The 15,635-nt window shown below is 37.7% G+C and overlaps 4 protein-coding genes across 7 annotated transcripts; 2 read left to right on the top strand and 2 right to left on the bottom strand.

Moving 5' to 3' along the window:
* Positions 1–387: 387 nt before the first annotated feature.
* LOC108871157 lies at positions 388–4,875 on the bottom strand. The gene is made up of 9 exons (XM_033288829.1): positions 3,477–4,875; positions 3,121–3,388; positions 2,806–2,920; positions 2,613–2,737; positions 2,387–2,468; positions 2,180–2,291; positions 1,927–2,090; positions 1,739–1,859; positions 388–1,619 (listed from the first exon to the last, which is right to left on the bottom strand). Exons 1-9 carry the CDS (start codon positions 3,903–3,905, stop codon positions 1,335–1,337), a joined length of 1,701 nt encoding a protein of 566 aa, XP_033144720.1. The 5' UTR covers positions 3,906–4,875; the 3' UTR covers positions 388–1,334.
* A 419-nt stretch (positions 4,876–5,294) lies between these two features.
* On the top strand, positions 5,295–8,496 carry LOC103858480 (mitogen-activated protein kinase kinase kinase 1). 2 transcript variants are annotated; one of them, XM_009135849.3, is made up of 9 exons: positions 5,295–6,423; positions 6,517–6,601; positions 6,679–6,741; positions 6,813–6,970; positions 7,055–7,127; positions 7,241–7,300; positions 7,499–7,615; positions 7,776–8,010; positions 8,096–8,496. In XM_009135849.3, the coding sequence occupies exons 1-8, from the start codon at positions 5,537–5,539 to the stop codon at positions 7,977–7,979; spliced, it is 1,647 nt and encodes a 548-aa protein (XP_009134097.1). In that variant the 5' UTR covers positions 5,295–5,536; the 3' UTR covers positions 7,980–8,010; positions 8,096–8,496. The 2 variants fall into 2 exon arrangements, with proteins under 2 accessions (XP_009134097.1, XP_009134096.1); XM_009135848.3 differs by having other exon boundaries at positions 7,776–8,494.
* An 896-nt stretch (positions 8,497–9,392) lies between these two features.
* On the top strand, positions 9,393–11,165 carry LOC103858479. Of its 3 annotated transcripts, XM_009135845.3 has the most exons (3): positions 9,440–9,550; positions 9,700–9,812; positions 10,065–11,165. In XM_009135845.3, exon 3 carries the CDS (start codon positions 10,065–10,067, stop codon positions 10,887–10,889), a length of 825 nt encoding a protein of 274 aa, XP_009134093.1. In that variant the 5' UTR covers positions 9,440–9,550; positions 9,700–9,812; the 3' UTR covers positions 10,890–11,165. The 3 variants fall into 3 exon arrangements, with proteins under 3 accessions (XP_009134094.1, XP_009134093.1, XP_033144729.1); XM_009135846.3 differs by lacking the exon at positions 9,700–9,812 and having other exon boundaries at positions 9,393–9,550; XM_033288838.1 differs by having other exon boundaries at positions 9,444–9,812.
* A 2,091-nt stretch (positions 11,166–13,256) lies between these two features.
* On the bottom strand, positions 13,257–14,575 carry LOC103858477 (BTB/POZ domain-containing protein At4g08455). The gene is made up of 2 exons (XM_009135843.3): positions 14,157–14,575; positions 13,257–13,944 (listed from the first exon to the last, which is right to left on the bottom strand). The coding sequence occupies exons 1-2, from the start codon at positions 14,487–14,489 to the stop codon at positions 13,474–13,476; spliced, it is 804 nt and encodes a 267-aa protein (XP_009134091.1). The 5' UTR covers positions 14,490–14,575; the 3' UTR covers positions 13,257–13,473.
* Positions 14,576–15,635: the final 1,060 nt, after the last annotated feature.

The raw sequence follows: 15,635 nt of genomic DNA, 5'->3' as shown, positions 1-15,635 counted from the left end.
GCATATAAAAAGTCTATTGCTATATTTCTTTGTAAATCTATAAAAGTAAGTGTTGTTACGATATTAGGGGTAAAATACTAACCTAATTGTTTGCTAATTTGACTGGTAGAATAGCCCTCTTATATGCACTCAAGCTGGGTTCGAACTCTCATATAATGATTTTTTGGTTTTGGTTTTTTTTTTGGCTTCTGCTGACCTTCAGGAATAGGAAATGTGTTTATGTAATACTAATTTTGAATACATTATCGGTTTAAAACTGACTTATAGAAACCTGTCTAACATGTACATAGTTGTACATTTTTTTTTTAATTTTTTTGGTTTTTTTCAAAATAATTAGCTAAAAGTTATGAAAAATATACTAACACATTTTCATATGATCAATATTCCTTTAAAGGTATTTATTCAATTTTTGGATTATATCATTTATTTTTTCCATATAGCACTGGAAAATTTTGAGTTAGTTATTTTTAAAAATAAAATGTTCTGATCGTAAAAATATTAATTCATATATTGTCCACATGTATATTGTTCTATACTACTAAAGTTTAAGTATTGTTGTTTTTTTATTTATATCATATTAAATTTTTTGAATAATATGGTTAAATTTTTAATAATTATTAAAGAATAGATCAGTAACCCTCACTCCATGTATATAAATATTCCATATATATAAATATTTGGATGACTAATTAAAAAGATTTAATTTTTTTTTAAATATGTAAGACGTACTTCAATTTCATTAGATCGGCATGCAATGCAGGTTTGTACTTTTGTTTGATTTAGGACATATAAGTGAGCGCAACAGTATATAAACTTCATATTTGTCATGTTTTGTGATCACAAGCTTATTTTTTTGTTGAGATCTAGATGCTTAATTATGATGCAACAAAATAAGTCTGGGTTGTGTGTCTGCTTTAGACTATATAAATCTATGTGAAAGATTCTTTAATTCTGAAATGAAAAATTAGTATCCAAACTGTGACTACAGATTCATGCCTATGGATCCACGCCCCTAACCATTCCTCATATCCTGTTACTAATCCTGATTCTGCATCTGAAGCCACTGATGTGCTTAATGTAGTAAGAAGACGACTCAGCACCTATAAACTAAGCTAATCCTTACTAACTATTAAAAAGTTCAAAATAAGATAAGTAAATTGGCTTAAGAGATCGTAAAAACCATAAAATGAAAATTGTATTCAAGGAACTTAAACATAAAAGACAAAAGTCTGAAAGTTGAAATGAAAAAAACGCAAAGTCATTCAGAAAGCATAAAACATAACTCGAACTGCAGCAAAAACAATCACTGCGTAGGAGGAGAGCTTGAAGCTATATCAGCCACTCTTGCACCGCTTGGCCTCATCTGACTCAAGAATCTCAGCTGCTTTTCTAGCCCTATCACCCGCAGAGTTTCCAAAGCCACTGGAAGCACCAGGTTCCTCGGATGTTGCTGGAAGAGCAACTGCCAGTGGGAGTATCTTCGTTACAGTTATGGTCTGAGTCTTGCCTGAGAAATTGTGATCCGAGACTTTGACGATGAATTTGCGAGTCTGGCCTATCGTGTCAAGTAAAGCTCGCGGGATCGGCACACAATGATCAGCTCCAACTCCTTCATTAGACTAATAACCAAGCAATATGTACGTTAGGTCAACTAATACTGCCTTTCGGAATCCATGAATAGGCGATGGTCAGCAGTAACACAAATATGTATATGATGTATAATCAGGTAGGAAATCACCTCAAAATAAGTAGCAACCAATTCTGCAGCATGTTTCCCACTCAGCTCCTTGCCAGCATCGCCAAGAATGACAAAAACTGCTTGCTCACTCTTATCATAAACTGATATCTTTGTGAGGTACCTACAAGAAATCAAGATTAGCTACCAGCGCTGATAAAACATAGTTCAACTATGATCACAACACTTACTGAGGAACGCCTGTGATCTCAGTCTTCCAACACTTCTTATTGTTGCAAATCATAGAGGTATGACCTTTGAAAGCCTTGCTATTACATCCACCGCAAGAAATGTAATACCAAGGAGAACCCCGGACAACATCATCTATTGTTGCCGTGCATTCAAACCAAGCGACCTTCATCGTGGAAATTAAAATAAACCTCATTAGTTCCCATGCACATGCAAACGTATTTAAAAACATAAAAAAAATAAAAAATATTGTACCTTTGAAGTTTCTTGCTTGATGTAGGTGAATAGCTCCTCAAGAGTCACTGCCTCCGGCTTAGTGACAACCTCAGCAGCAACACTATTAGCAATTTCTGCGTTAGAATTCAACCTGATGCAAATAAGCCGTAAGTATGTTAGATAATAAGCTGCACGAAATGTCACATCAACAGATGAATGATAATAACTGCATACACAAATCCCTACCATTCGAGATAGTCCTTGCTAGGCTGGACGTCGGAATCCATGAACATTCGAGATGACGACATAGAAGTGATAGCAAGGGTTCCTGTTAATAACATATGAATGAATGTGATTAACCATAACATACTATATGATTGCTCACCTAACAATTAAAGTTTACTTAAGGTAGTTTTATAGAATTTCTCTAAGGTCTGAATAGGAACATGATGTTTTAAAGTGGAATGCTAACCTCCAAGATGCTTAGGATTCACTGTGGTGACCAGAAGAACGCTTGGAGTCCCTCCATACGATTTGAATTTCTGGCAGAAGTCGGATGCAGCCTGGTCCCATAGATAGAGCTTCATCACTGGTCCGCTACATAAGACAAAATTATGTGTTAACAATAACACAAAACGAAAGAGGCTAAGGTTGGAGAAACATACTCAAGTGTCTGAACATGAACACACAGATGCCGTTTCTCTGCTATATCAGCTTCGTCAAGAACCATGTGTTCAGAGATAGTTTGCCCATTCACCAGCTTCATGTGGCCAACATAGTCTGAGATACCAAAATATAAACCGTATACATCAATCTTATACTATAGTAATATAACAAACCCATATATAATTATACTCTCATAATTTAACAAACGTATCTATAAGATCAATTATACTCTCATAATTTAACAAACGTATCTATAAGATCATCATCAGTAGCTCAACTATAAAAGGTAATCTAAATAGTTCAACATGGCTTACCATAAAGATCACCCTTGGAGTTACAGTTGGCCCTAAACTCATCGTAGCTGTGGAACCTGAACCTATCTACTGGAAAGAGAACCGGAGGATTCTCAAAGACCGACAAAGAAGAATTCCAAGAGAATGAAACGGTGGCGCTATGATCAGCAACCCGATACTGAATTTTGCTTCTGGATCCGAAAAAGTTGGTCAACTTATAGACGGAACCAGCTGAGAGATCAAATGTTCCTACACGACCAGCCGGAACAAAACCCTGAATAACAGTTCCCTGTCGATAAATCCAAATCATTAATTAATTAATACACTATCTCAGTCGTGCAAAACCAAACAAAATAAGTAAAAAATTGGAAACAAACCTCTTCGTCGATAAGGAGCATCTCTTGACCAATGAGAATTTTGGTATTTGGATTTCGAGCCTCCCATAAGTGAATCAGCCGGAACCTCAACTCGGCTTCCTGTGGGCCCAGCAAAACATCCCTGAACAACATCACTTGGTCGCGATGAGCGGATGAGAGACCGGTAGTAGCTTCAGGGTTCATCGGGTTGGCCGTTCCAACAGACGCATGCGCGCTAGGAGTCATCGCAGTCGCAGAGGAAGCAATAGACTTTCCGTTTGGCTTAGCAGACGCAGAGGAGACGACAATAGACTTTCCGTTTGGCTTAGCAGACGCAGAGGAGACGACGGTCTTCTTGCCGGACGTGCGTTTGGTGGAGGATGAAGAGTTACGGGTAAGCTCCATCGGGATGAGTATTTGAGAGAATCGTAACAGCTTTGATGGAGGCATGAGATCGGAGAAGAGATTTATAAATAGTAAAACAGAGAAGAAGACGAAAAGAATCCATTAAATGGGTTAAAGCAAGATTTGATTAGAGAAGTTAATGGTGAAGAGGTTTGATTACAAAAGCTAGTGGTGAAGTTACTCGTCGATTCAGATTTGGAGAGGTGAGAAACGGCAGAGATAGAAGTGGAAAGGAAGGTGACGACGCAATAGAGGCTACGACATATGACGCGTAACTCATCACCACCCATGGGCCATCGCCTACAGAAAAACAGGCCTAATACACAGAAGCCCAAACCATTAAAATCAACAGATAAAACGGGCCGAAAATACGAACCCAAACCATTGTAACCTCGTAATGACGTGGCCGTTTTGTGTAATATGACTGGTTGAATATATCATCCGACGTGGACACCTCCATAGAGCCTTATATGTTGCTTTTAGTATAGTATTGATTTAATACCATAAGATTATTTCCTTATTTATGCCAATATATAGTGACAAATGTCATTTAATTAAATCACTATTTTTACTATTACACGTTTTAATAAATTTTATCACCATAATTTCATATACTTTACATATATATCATTTTTAAGAAAATCTAAACTATTTGCCCAAAATTTAATATTCATAAGTAGAACATCATTCCCCGACCAACGCCGAGTCACACTAATGTTACATTTATTAACTATTAAAAAAAAATTACTTAATTTATTTTGTCAACAACACACACATATATCATATATATATATATATATATGTGGTTTTGAAAATTAAACTAGTGGTGCAAAATTCATGTCTTCTTGTTATTTTTTTTTATAACTCGGAAAATAAAAATAAAATATAAATTTGTTTTGTAATCTCCTTCAAAATTCAAGGTGTTATTGGTTTATATATTTTGATTGATTTGGAAATCCAAGTAAAATATGCAAATTCGGAAGTTTTCCCTCGGATTTGAGTCTTTGTATTTTTCACCAAAAAATCCAAACAAATCCATTATAAAATCAAATATATTAGTAAATCCGTACGATTGAATAACACTTGATTTGATATAAAATTTATAAATTATTAAATCAATAACACATAATTTTAATACATATTTGAAAATCATAGAACTGATAATATTAGATTTAGTTCGGATTTTCAAATCTATTAAAATACAACAACCAATAACCTTTACTTAGTTTTTTTTATTGAACACTAACCATGGATTTCTTATAACTTGTAACATTATAGATCTTACCCATTGAAACTGGAAGGCCTGAAAAGCCCAATTAGATAAGCCTCGATATGTTGACAAAAAAAAAAGATAAGCCTCGACATGTTAAAGAAAAAAAAAAGGAAACAAAAGACGCTGTATAGGACCCACCAACAAAAAAAAAAACAAACTAAAAAGATGAGGAATGAAACACAGAGAAATGAGACCAATTATTTCAGGGAAAAACCGTGTTTTCGTTTACTTTTCCTTTTCCTTTTTATTTTCTTCTTCGGCCGCCAGGGTTTGCACAATCTTCGGTCCTCACTCCCGCACTTGTAGATTTTCTCGGAAAATTACCATTTGAAAGCAATCAATCACACAAATCAATAAAGGTGCGGTACTCAAAAAAACACCTTGTGTATGGATTTAGCTATTTATGGATAGGTTTATAGCTCGTATGAAGAAAGCTTCGGGTAGAAGAGGAGCGGAGCGGAAGCTAGAGCGTATTGGCGCCTTGAAGAACGTCAACTATGACGCTGCTTCTTCTTCCAGCTCCTCAGCTGACGATCTCTCCGTTTCCACTTCTTCTCTGATGACGCGCTCTCTTGAGGTAGATCGAACCAGCTTCCGCATCTTCGGAGGAGGCGATGGCGAGTTGGATCGGATCTTTAAGTCCATTGGCGTCTCTGGCCCTGACGATTTGGCTATTTCTTTCGACGCCTGGGAAGCTTCCATGATGCGTTCCTCTTCCGAGGTTATCAACAGGTCTAACTCTTTCGACCACGATTGGAGTGGACCAGGTCCTGGTGGTGATGCTAATTCCGAGATTGGGAGTTTAGCCGATAGGGTTGTGGTTGATGGTGGTGGTACAAAGCGTGGTCTTCAGCGGGTAATGTCCAGAGGTTATCTTGTTCCTAGCTCCACTGATGTTGTGCCTGTTGGTGGTGGTGGTGGTGGTATAAAAGGAGTAAGGCCATCTGTGCTTAAGCCTCCTCCGGCGAAGCGACCTCCTATTGATCACCAAGGATCATCTTGGGACTTCCTTATGCATTTGGGGCCGGAAGATGAAATTGTTAAGCGGCCAAGTTCGTCTTCTTCTTCTTCTTCTTCCGACAAGGCAGATGAAGTGGAAGCGCAGGGGAGGCTTCTCGCGGTTACTGCTGATGAGTCATGCTCATTCACTACAAACGAGGGTGGTGACTCCTCTAGCACAGTATCCAACACCTCGCCGGTTTATTCTTCTGGAACTATCATCACGTCTTGGCTGAAGGGTGACCTTCTGGGACGAGGTTCATTTGGCTCCGTCTATGAAGGCATTTCTGGGTAAGTCCTAGTGCATTTCAACTTGAATTAAGGTACAAAGAGAGCTTTTACTTTATGCATTTGGCTGATGAATGAATCTTTTTTGATGGATAGTGATGGGGACTTCTTTGCTGTCAAGGAAGTTTCACTTATTGATCAGGGAAGTCAGGCACAAGAGTGCATTCAACAATTAGAAAGGGTGAGATATATATATATATATAGCTTATATCATTTGTCAAAGGTTGGTTGCTTATCCTCCTCGCTTCATTTATATAGGAGATTGCATTACTTAGTCAGCTTCAGCACCAGAATATAGTGAGATATCGTGGCACAGCCAAGGTATGTTCCCGCTCTGGCTTTCCTCTTAACACTCGCAGCTCAATCAGTAACGCCTATTTGGTGTGTTGCAGGATGGGTCGAATTTGTACATCTTTCTTGAGCTTGTGTCCCAAGGCTCTCTTCTAAAACTTTACCAAAAATACCCGCTTCGGGACTCTGTAGTGTCCACCTACACCAGACAGATCCTTGACGGCTTGAAATATCTCCACGGAGAAGGTTTCATCCACCGGTAAAGACTAGTAGAAACCTTTCTTGTCATAGTTGTCCCTGTATTTCCTGTTTCCCTTACTTTTTTCATCTGATTCGACAAAAGGGACATCAAATGTGCAAATATATTGGTGGACGCAAGTGGAGCTGTTAAGCTTGCAGACTTTGGATTGGCAAAGGTTCTTTTCCATTTGTAGATATCTATAGGTTTTGCTCTAAAGTAGTTGCTTCTGTGGTTTATTTATTTATTTATTTATTTATTTATTTTGTATTGTGTCATTTTGTCATTTAGGTTTCAAAACTAAACGACATTAAGTCCAGCAAGGGGACTCCATTCTGGATGGCTCCAGAGGTATTGTTTTTGGAGATTATTAAACATTTCCTTTCTACTCTTTTGATTATATGAATACAATAATAGACAAACATATTGCTCTCCAACATAATTATCGGATCTCGAACTATTGGTATAACTCGTTACTAATGTGTAACTTTGGATTCATTTCACATTCACAGTATTTAAGGCTATGCTTTTATGGTTGATTCTGTTCAGGTTATTAACCTCAAGCGTAGTGACGGGTATGGAAGTTCAGCTGATATATGGAGCCTTGGGTGCACTGTGCTGGAATTGCTGACTCGGAAGATCCCCTACTGCGATCTAGAAAACCCCGTAAGTCGTCCAGCTTTGTTTAATATTCAGTCTAGTTGTTTATTTGACCTTTAATTTTTAGGTTATTGTTTATTTATTTATGGGTTTTCCTTTCCCAGTAAAATAAGAGTTGATGTCGTTGAAAAAAAGAGTTGATGTCAGATTTTGTGCAAACATGCAGTATCAAGCCCTGTTTAGGATCGGAAAGGGTGAGCTTCCGGACATACCTGATACATTATCACTAGACGCCCGAGATTTTATAATTAAGTGTCTCCGAGTGAACCCAGAGGAGAGGCCAACTGCGGCTGAGCTACTGAACCACCCATTTGTAAAACGGCCCTTATCAACCTCAGGCTCGGGAATCAAGATCTTCACTTCTCCATAGACGAGGCTAACTTAGTAGAATGTCTACATTGGTGAAACTCTTGGTTTCTTTTGCACGAGAATATATGAGTCGAGAGTTGTAGATTCTAACGTTGATGTCCTAATGTATGTGAGCAGGAGTAAGCAGAGATTTGTGAGAGATGGATAAGACCTTATAGAAACTTAAAAAAATTGGGGAAACTCGGAGTATGATTCTTCAACACAAGTCTGTGGTTCAGTTGGGCAGCAAGAGCTAAACTGCTTGGAAACATATTCTGGCTCATTCATTGGTTATTTGTTGTTTAAGTTGTGTTGGGCTTGATTCTAAAACTGAAGAGCCATATTCTTCTAGGAAAAGGATAAATTAGAGTGTAACTTTGGGGTTTTGAGTGTATAGGTTTTGTTAAGTTATAGTGTATGTATCCCATATGTAATGTGATGTAATGTATAATCTGGGTTTGCTAGTTCTTTCTTCTGTTTGTATCTCTGCACATTTCTTTTACCGTTGGGTTCTTTTCTCTAACTATCGTATGACCCCTTCACGTATGGTCTTTTTTTGTTTTTTTGTAGATTTTTGGTCAAAAACGTATTTTATTGAAGTCTATTATTCAACTTAGATCCTACATTTTTGGCCTGTTGAATGAATGCGGTCAATAGACTTTTTTATCAATGAAATTCTGACTCCAGACATTTTCGGAGACCAAAACAGATTTTTACATGTCGATTATATCTTCAATCCCATTGGACTAACTATTTTTCTTCAAACCACCGTTTCCTACCCGCCGCCCTTTATATCCCTTCTTATTCTGAATTGGTTCAAAGAAGGGCACCGATCAAATATTCATAATCCGATCTGTTAATTATCAGAATCGATTCGATCCGTACAAATAAAATTATTTAAAAAATACAAATATATTTTATTACAAAAAAATATTTACTTTCTAAAATTCTAATAACTTATATAATAAATTTAATAAATAAAAAACTATAAATTTTACATAAAATATAGTATTTAAATATTATGTATAATTTTTTGAATATATATATAACAGATTGTGTAGAATATTCGTTTCTAAAAGTATTGTGATTGCTTTGTTTTTTACACATATTAATTTTTAGTTTGCTTCGTAGAGTTACGGATAAGTAGCGATTCAAATCAAAATCACTAGAAGTTCCATGAATTCAGCATAGCACCCAATATATCTCTCATCTTTTTGTAATCAAATATTCTTCCATTTATTCCGATAAACACGATATTGTTTGGTAGACATGAATTGTTTTCGTTATTTTGTATTAAAAAAAATAAAATATAACCTGCGTTAAATACGAGTTGTATCCTACTATTATACTTCTCAATAAAATAGTGTACCGCCATAAGTATTGGGCCTACCGGACCTGAGGAATTAGGAATGGGCCTACAAAGAACAAATCCAAAAAGAGTTTGGCCTTATAAACAAACAACTGAAATCTCTGGGCGTGAGATTAAAAACTATATCCAACGTTGAGACCGCCGCTTAGGGCGTCTCCTCCGCAATCCCCAGTAAACCAAGCAACCCTTCTTCCACCGGAATCCGTCGTTCCCGATCGTCTGAGGTATGCTCTCGATCTCTAAGCTATTTGATCTCTTATGCTTTCGCTCGATCTTTGCTCTGAGTTTTAGGGTATTCTCTTTATTCGTCCTTTTGACTTTCTGCATTCGCTCTGTGTTTCATATAACTCTGATACTTGTTTTGCATTCTGAGCCCAATGCTGTCGGTGAGAACCTCGAAAGTTGTGGGTTTTTCTCCCGCCGATAAAGCTCTGCTGGCATTATCAGATGGGGTGGGTTTTTTGGTAGGATGGTTTGTAGGAAAAGGTAAGGATACTTCACCTTATCTAAATATTCATATAGAACTATGAGGTTGTAGGATAGTCTCTCTCCTTTGCATTCTTGAAACATAACAATACTTGCCTTGTTTTGGTATTTGATCATCATATCCTCTTAGATTGTGTTCTTTCCTTTTAGTATTGTTGGTATCTTTGAAACAAACTGTACTATTGTAATTGTTGATTGCTTTGCTTTGGAAGAGTTTTGTGAAGTGTATTAATATTTTATGTTGTTCGGCAGATGGGGAGAGTTAATGCAGATGGTCTCCACTATCGATCTGGGGAAAGACCACACGCTCTCAAGAATATTAAAAAGGCTATAAGCAAAGAAAACCAGGAAAAGCCACATAAGAAGAAGGCACTGAAAGGGAAAGCTTGGAAGGGTGTAACATGCCCCGTCTGTCTTGAGATCCCTCACCACTCGGTTGTCCTCCTCTGCTCCTCTTACCACAAAGGTTGCCGTCCTTACATGTGTGCCACTGGAAACCGGTTCTCAAACTGTCTAGAGCAGTACAAAAACGCCTATGCCAAGGATGAGAAGAGCGGTAAACCTGCAGAGCTGCTGTGCCCGCTTTGTCGGGGCCAGGTGAAAGGCTGGACTGTGGTGAAAGATGCGCGAAAGTTTATGAATTCGAAGAAAAGGACATGCATGAAAGACAGCTGTTTGTTTTCCGGAAGCTATAGACAGCTCAAGAAACATGTTAAGGAGGTTCACCCGAGAGCTAAACCAAGAGCCATTGATCCTGTGATGGAGGAGAAATGGAAGAAGCTTGAAGTTGAGAGGGAGAGGAGTGATGTAATTAGCACACTGATGTCGTCAACACCCGGAGCTATGGTTTTTGGAGACTATGTTATTGAGCCTTACAATGATGATTATGATGATGATGACCTTCACTCTGATGATTCTCTGGAAGATGGGTTCTTGGATCTGGGATCGCTAGGAGCATTTGGCATAAGCCGTTTTCAACAACGTTCTGCTACAGCCATCACGAGTAGGGGACTTCGCAATCACTGGATGAACAACCCCCGACACCGAAGCAGAGGTGGTGGGAACAGAAGGCGGTAAATGCAAGATTGATGATTTGATGTTTGAAACATATGACCAAAAATAAAAGCTTTGAGCTTTTAGAGGTTCTGGGTTCAAGATTTGAAGACTGAGTTGTGCTGTTTGTTCCCTCGACCTTTGATTTTAAAGAAACGTTTCATACTTTCATGTGATTGCTTTCATTTGAAAGTATCCCTAGTTGTTTGCGTCTTTAGTACTTTCATTTTCTTAACTATCGGATTTAAAAATATATATGGGCAGAGCACATTTAAACCAACAAAAGAGAACGATTACAAATTTGATTTTGTTGCTGAATGTTTTTATTTTATTTTATTTTATTTTAAACCAATAAAATTCTTATTTTATTTTTCATTCCTTACATTCACGAAACTTTTTGTTGCTGAATGTTTTTTAACTACATTGCATTCCACATATTCCATTTCATTTCATTCTTTGCATTTTATTTTTAATTCATCTCAAATGGTAACATTTTTATAGAATCTTCATGAATGACCCATTCCATACAATTCTATTTTAAAATATGTGCATCTAGTTGCAGCCTAAGACATCCTATGAACTCTCTTACCGAGATATTATGATATTTGAGGAAAAGATATTTTGCATGAAAATGACGAATTCCCTATTTTATATGTTTGGCTAATTTGATAATTTATGGGAGGAATGCACTTAGCTCTGTATAGTAAATTGGGTATCACATTGCCAAATCCGAGTTTTAAATGCTTTCCAACTAATGTCAGAAACTAAATCGTCTGTTACTGAACTATAAGATAAATTGTATGGGCTAAAATCCAAATTCAACTTCAGACAGTAGGAACAACTTTGTTTCCAGCAAAAATCTAACTTTGAACATACTGGTTTAAGTCTGCTTAGGTTACTACTACTTGATTATCAAAACTATAACTCGACCAGAGCCTCTCACCAAATTGCTACACCAGCCACTTATGAGCTACTAGCGTCTAGCGACATATGTTCAGTACAAAGTACATATGTCAACAACTAGATGAAACTTTGCCATGAAACCACTTGCCAGAAACAGCAAACTCATCAATGCAACCATAGGAAGTAGAATTGCCAAAAAGGATTCATGGACGAAGAAAATATAGATTTTACAAGTTGAACCATTTTCTCAGCACCCGTCCATGAGTGGCTTCAAAAAGACACTTGTCTCATCCAAGAGAGCTTCTTAAGAATCCAGAAAACGAGGAACCAAACCCCGAGCCTGATCAAACAAGAAGATCCATCTGATTTACTAAAATGGGACAAACCGACATTATTTACCGAAAGTCTTCAAACTCTTCAAGTTTATTGAACCGAAACTTATTTATGGAAGCGAGGAGAGTCTGAATATCATCTAGAAGCCATCCTAGATGTCGTAACATGTGCCAGCGTCTAGATCAGGATTAAGAGAATCCTCTTGTAATTCAAGATGCCTTATATGGACAACTGATATTAATATTCAACAGCTTCTTCCTAAACTAATTGTGCATGATATCAGTATATATCAAACCATCAAGAAGATTCCCAGGAAACTTATATATCCCTTAAAACAGTTCAGGTTCAAGAAGACTAAAGTTTTTCTTTTATGGCCAAGCAAATCACTTCCAGCGGTCATATTCCATGCAAGATCATCTCTACCGAAGACTCTTCCTTTCGAGCAGTGTACTCCTCATGGTTCCTAAATATGTTTAACATTCTCTTGGAAAAGACAAGTGTATTAATATTGTCATAGATTTAATAATAACATGTTGGTCCAAAGTAAAACTTACAATAGGTTTTGACAACCTAAAGCTCTGATAGCGTGGACAAACGCGAATCAACTCGAAACAATCAAAAAAATTTAAGAGCAAAAACGATTGATGCAAATATTCGTTTAGGATTTATAAATTGATTATGTGAATGAATAATTTACAATTCTTTAGATTTGTATATATAGCAGTCTCAAAATCCATTTTTTCTTTCTCTTTACAGAAACATAACTTTCATAGAAAAAATAATTATCCAACGAATACGGGTTTTTTTTACTGGTGTACAAAGATTTAATATACTTAATTAACAAGTGTTCGATTAAATTTCCTTTTCTTCCTTCTCTTGTGTGGGCTTAGATTTGTTTATGGTTGCTGGGCTGGGGTAGTTGATCTGACACCGCTGGTAACATTTTGATTAGTATCTATCTTTGGAACGCAACACTCATATTGAGAGAAAGGCAGTTTCACAGGTCCCTTTTCGCGAACAACTCTTGGAGATGGAAATCTTGGTAGAGAATCTATCTTTCGGTACTGTGTTATATGAGCTATAGATCGTTGGAAGAATGTTATACTTTATACTTAGTTATGATATTACGAGCTGTAAGATAAGCAGACAAGATCATGCATAAACTACCCAACCATGGATCCATCTTCCTTAATAAGACCAGGAACAGGGACAAGAGATGAAATGAAATAAAGATGCTTCTTGCAACAATTTTGAGTATTTAATGCATCAAAATTCTAGTGCTTCACAGGGCGGTGTTCTGCTGACCTGACTCATGCTATACCTAACATACATAATAAAGGAAACTAGAACTTCTTCTTGTAGATGGACATTTTCAACATGTTTTGCTTGTGCTAGTTCCTGCAGCAGCTGTGTTAACCTGTTTCGAGAGATAAGCTTCATAGATTTCAACGACAAGACGAGGCTCCTTTTCCACAAGCTCCATGTATTCCTCTCTTTTGGTAACATTCTCCATGTTTTCAATGATCTGTAACAACGCAGCATCACGCACGTGTTTTGCGTTGTGCTGGTGGGCAAAGGCATAGGTCATGAGAGAGTTGTCCGGATTGAGTTTGGTTACCAAAAACTTCTCACAGTAACTCTTGAGATGTTTGACTTGGTATTTCTCTGACATGACCAAAAGATCACATGCCATTTGCTCATCAAGACATGCTTCAGCTGTGTAGAGATAATAGACGAACGTTCGAAGAGTGTCGTAAGATATGTCGCTTATCTTGATTGTGCCGCTACGGCTCTCTTCCATCTCGTTCTCAAGCATTGCTCTGAAGACTGGGGAACGACTCACCTGGCATCAATATTCACCTTTTGTTAGTATTCATATGAAAGACCATTAGGTAAAACTCGAGCAACAAGTTAAAACATACATTACTGAACACAATTAACTTCTTCTATTTCATCCTAATATGCATAAACTGAACATTTGGTAGGAAAACAAAACAACAATCAAATTCATCGTAGAAACTAATTGCCCCAAAAAATAAGGTTGAGAGAACAAACGAGAACGGCTTTATGAGCGGGAACAGGAGGTGAAGTGGCGGAGTCTTCGGAGGCGATGAGAACAACATCAGTGAAGGACCTTGAAGAAGAGCTGTTACCGTGGTCGAGAGAGGATGATAAGCGGAGGAAAGTAACTTTGGCTTTAAGGTCTTCGATCTCGCGTTTGAGCTCTTCCTCAGTCTCTCCCGCCTCTACGTAGCATTCCTTGCAGGTGCCTGCGTCGCGAGGGAGGTACTCTTCCCGGCACGATATGCAGCGCATCGACGTGTCCGAATCGGATTCGGATCCGCTCTCGCTGCTCTCGGATTGGACGCATCGGTGGGTTCTCCTCATCTTACACGACGGCGATTTTGCTCTCTCTCTTCCGATTTTTGTTTCTGTCTTTCTGAGTTAGAAAACCATTCAATTAAACGAAAACCACTTATTGAGTTTCTTTACATTTTCTTTAGTGTGTTCAAAAAATTTTAAAAATATATATTTTTAGTATTAAATAAACATTAAACTTTGATTAAAAAATATATATTCTAAATCATTAAAAAAAATATCTCTCTTTTCCCTATTTACCATCTTTTTAATTTATAAAAAAAATCTTTAGATTGCTTGGATGCAAATACTCTTTATCATTTATTTACCAACAATGATTTAACAGACTTAATAGGTTTTTCTCATTCGGAGCCTCTGCCTTCCAAAATATATTTAATTAAAAAAATTGATAGCTGTAACAATAGAATGATGCTGGAAAGAAGAGATTTGGCTAATGTAACTTTAAACTAATAAGAATTTAATAAATGCAATAAGAACACAAAATTAGTAGGAAGTGGATTCAACGTCTGCCTGAACAAATTGCTTTTCTCCAAAGAACAGAAACAGATCTGCTCAAGGATTGTCCTCTCGGTCCGGGCTGGAAAAGAACTAAACCCGGATTCCAGCAATAGACGGGACAACACACATCACGGGTGCTTAATAGCGCTCAACCATCTCGACCGCACTCGCCCTATAGATCGGTACAGAAAAAGGGGCAGCATCACCACCTCCCGAGTCTTACTACCTTCTCCAACAGCGCAAAGTGTAACCCAGAGCTCGTAGAAGACCAAGAACCTCCACAACCCAGCACATTTCAACCTGCATTCCAATCCAAACAACGAGCAACAGCAACACCAACAACAAAGGAGGGGAGATGAGCTAATGCATCACTCAGTAGTTAACCGCCTAATCTTAACTCGACACGGAGTGACATAGATGATCCTACCGCAACCAGTCTGAGGACCCGAGACCTCTAGCTCAGGCGACGCATACCCGATTAGCCATTGAAGGAAGAGGCCAAAGCGACATTTTCTTCCACCGGTGAGAAGATCCGGCGTCGGGAGTGGAGACATTTTCTTCGGTGATGAAGAGGATGACACAGTCGCTAGAGGCACTGCATTGCAAATCCCTCTCAGCTTTAACGAGTCAAAGCATGCCATCTGCGAAAACGACCTG

The sequence above is a fragment of the Brassica rapa genome, chromosome A03 (assembly GCF_000309985.2).
Source record: "Brassica rapa cultivar Chiifu-401-42 chromosome A03, CAAS_Brap_v3.01, whole genome shotgun sequence".
Lineage (NCBI taxonomy): Eukaryota > Viridiplantae > Streptophyta > Magnoliopsida > Brassicales > Brassicaceae > Brassica > Brassica rapa.
The sequence above is the reverse complement of the archived record's forward strand: the minus strand, read 5'-3'. Positions and strand labels throughout refer to the sequence as shown.

Excerpts from the sequence above, each read along its gene's own strand:
- LOC108871157 (XM_033288829.1), bottom strand. The coding sequence starts at position 3,905 with ATGCCTCCATCAAAGCTGTTACGATTCTCTCAAATACTCATCCCGATG. Across the intron at positions 2,469-2,612 it reads GAATCCTAAGCATCTTGGAG|GAACCCTTGCTATCACTTCT; the intron begins GTTAGCATTCCA and ends TGTTATTAACAG. Across the intron at positions 1,620-1,738 it reads TGGTTGCTACTTATTTTGAG|TCTAATGAAGGAGTTGGAGC; the intron begins GTGATTTCCTAC and ends CTTGGTTATTAG.
- LOC103858480 (XM_009135849.3), top strand. The coding sequence starts at position 5,537 with ATGGATAGGTTTATAGCTCGTATGAAGAAAGCTTCGGGTAGAAGAGGA. Across the intron at positions 6,602-6,678 it reads GCATTCAACAATTAGAAAGG|GAGATTGCATTACTTAGTCA; the intron begins GTGAGATATATA and ends TCATTTATATAG. Across the intron at positions 6,971-7,054 it reads GGAGAAGGTTTCATCCACCG|GGACATCAAATGTGCAAATA; the intron begins GTAAAGACTAGT and ends ATTCGACAAAAG.
- LOC103858479 (XM_009135846.3), top strand. The coding sequence starts at position 10,065 with ATGGGGAGAGTTAATGCAGATGGTCTCCACTATCGATCTGGGGAAAGA.
- LOC103858477 (XM_009135843.3), bottom strand. The coding sequence starts at position 14,489 with ATGAGGAGAACCCACCGATGCGTCCAATCCGAGAGCAGCGAGAGCGGA. Across the intron at positions 13,945-14,156 it reads CCGCTCATAAAGCCGTTCTC|GTGAGTCGTTCCCCAGTCTT; the intron begins GTTTGTTCTCTC and ends TATTGATGCCAG.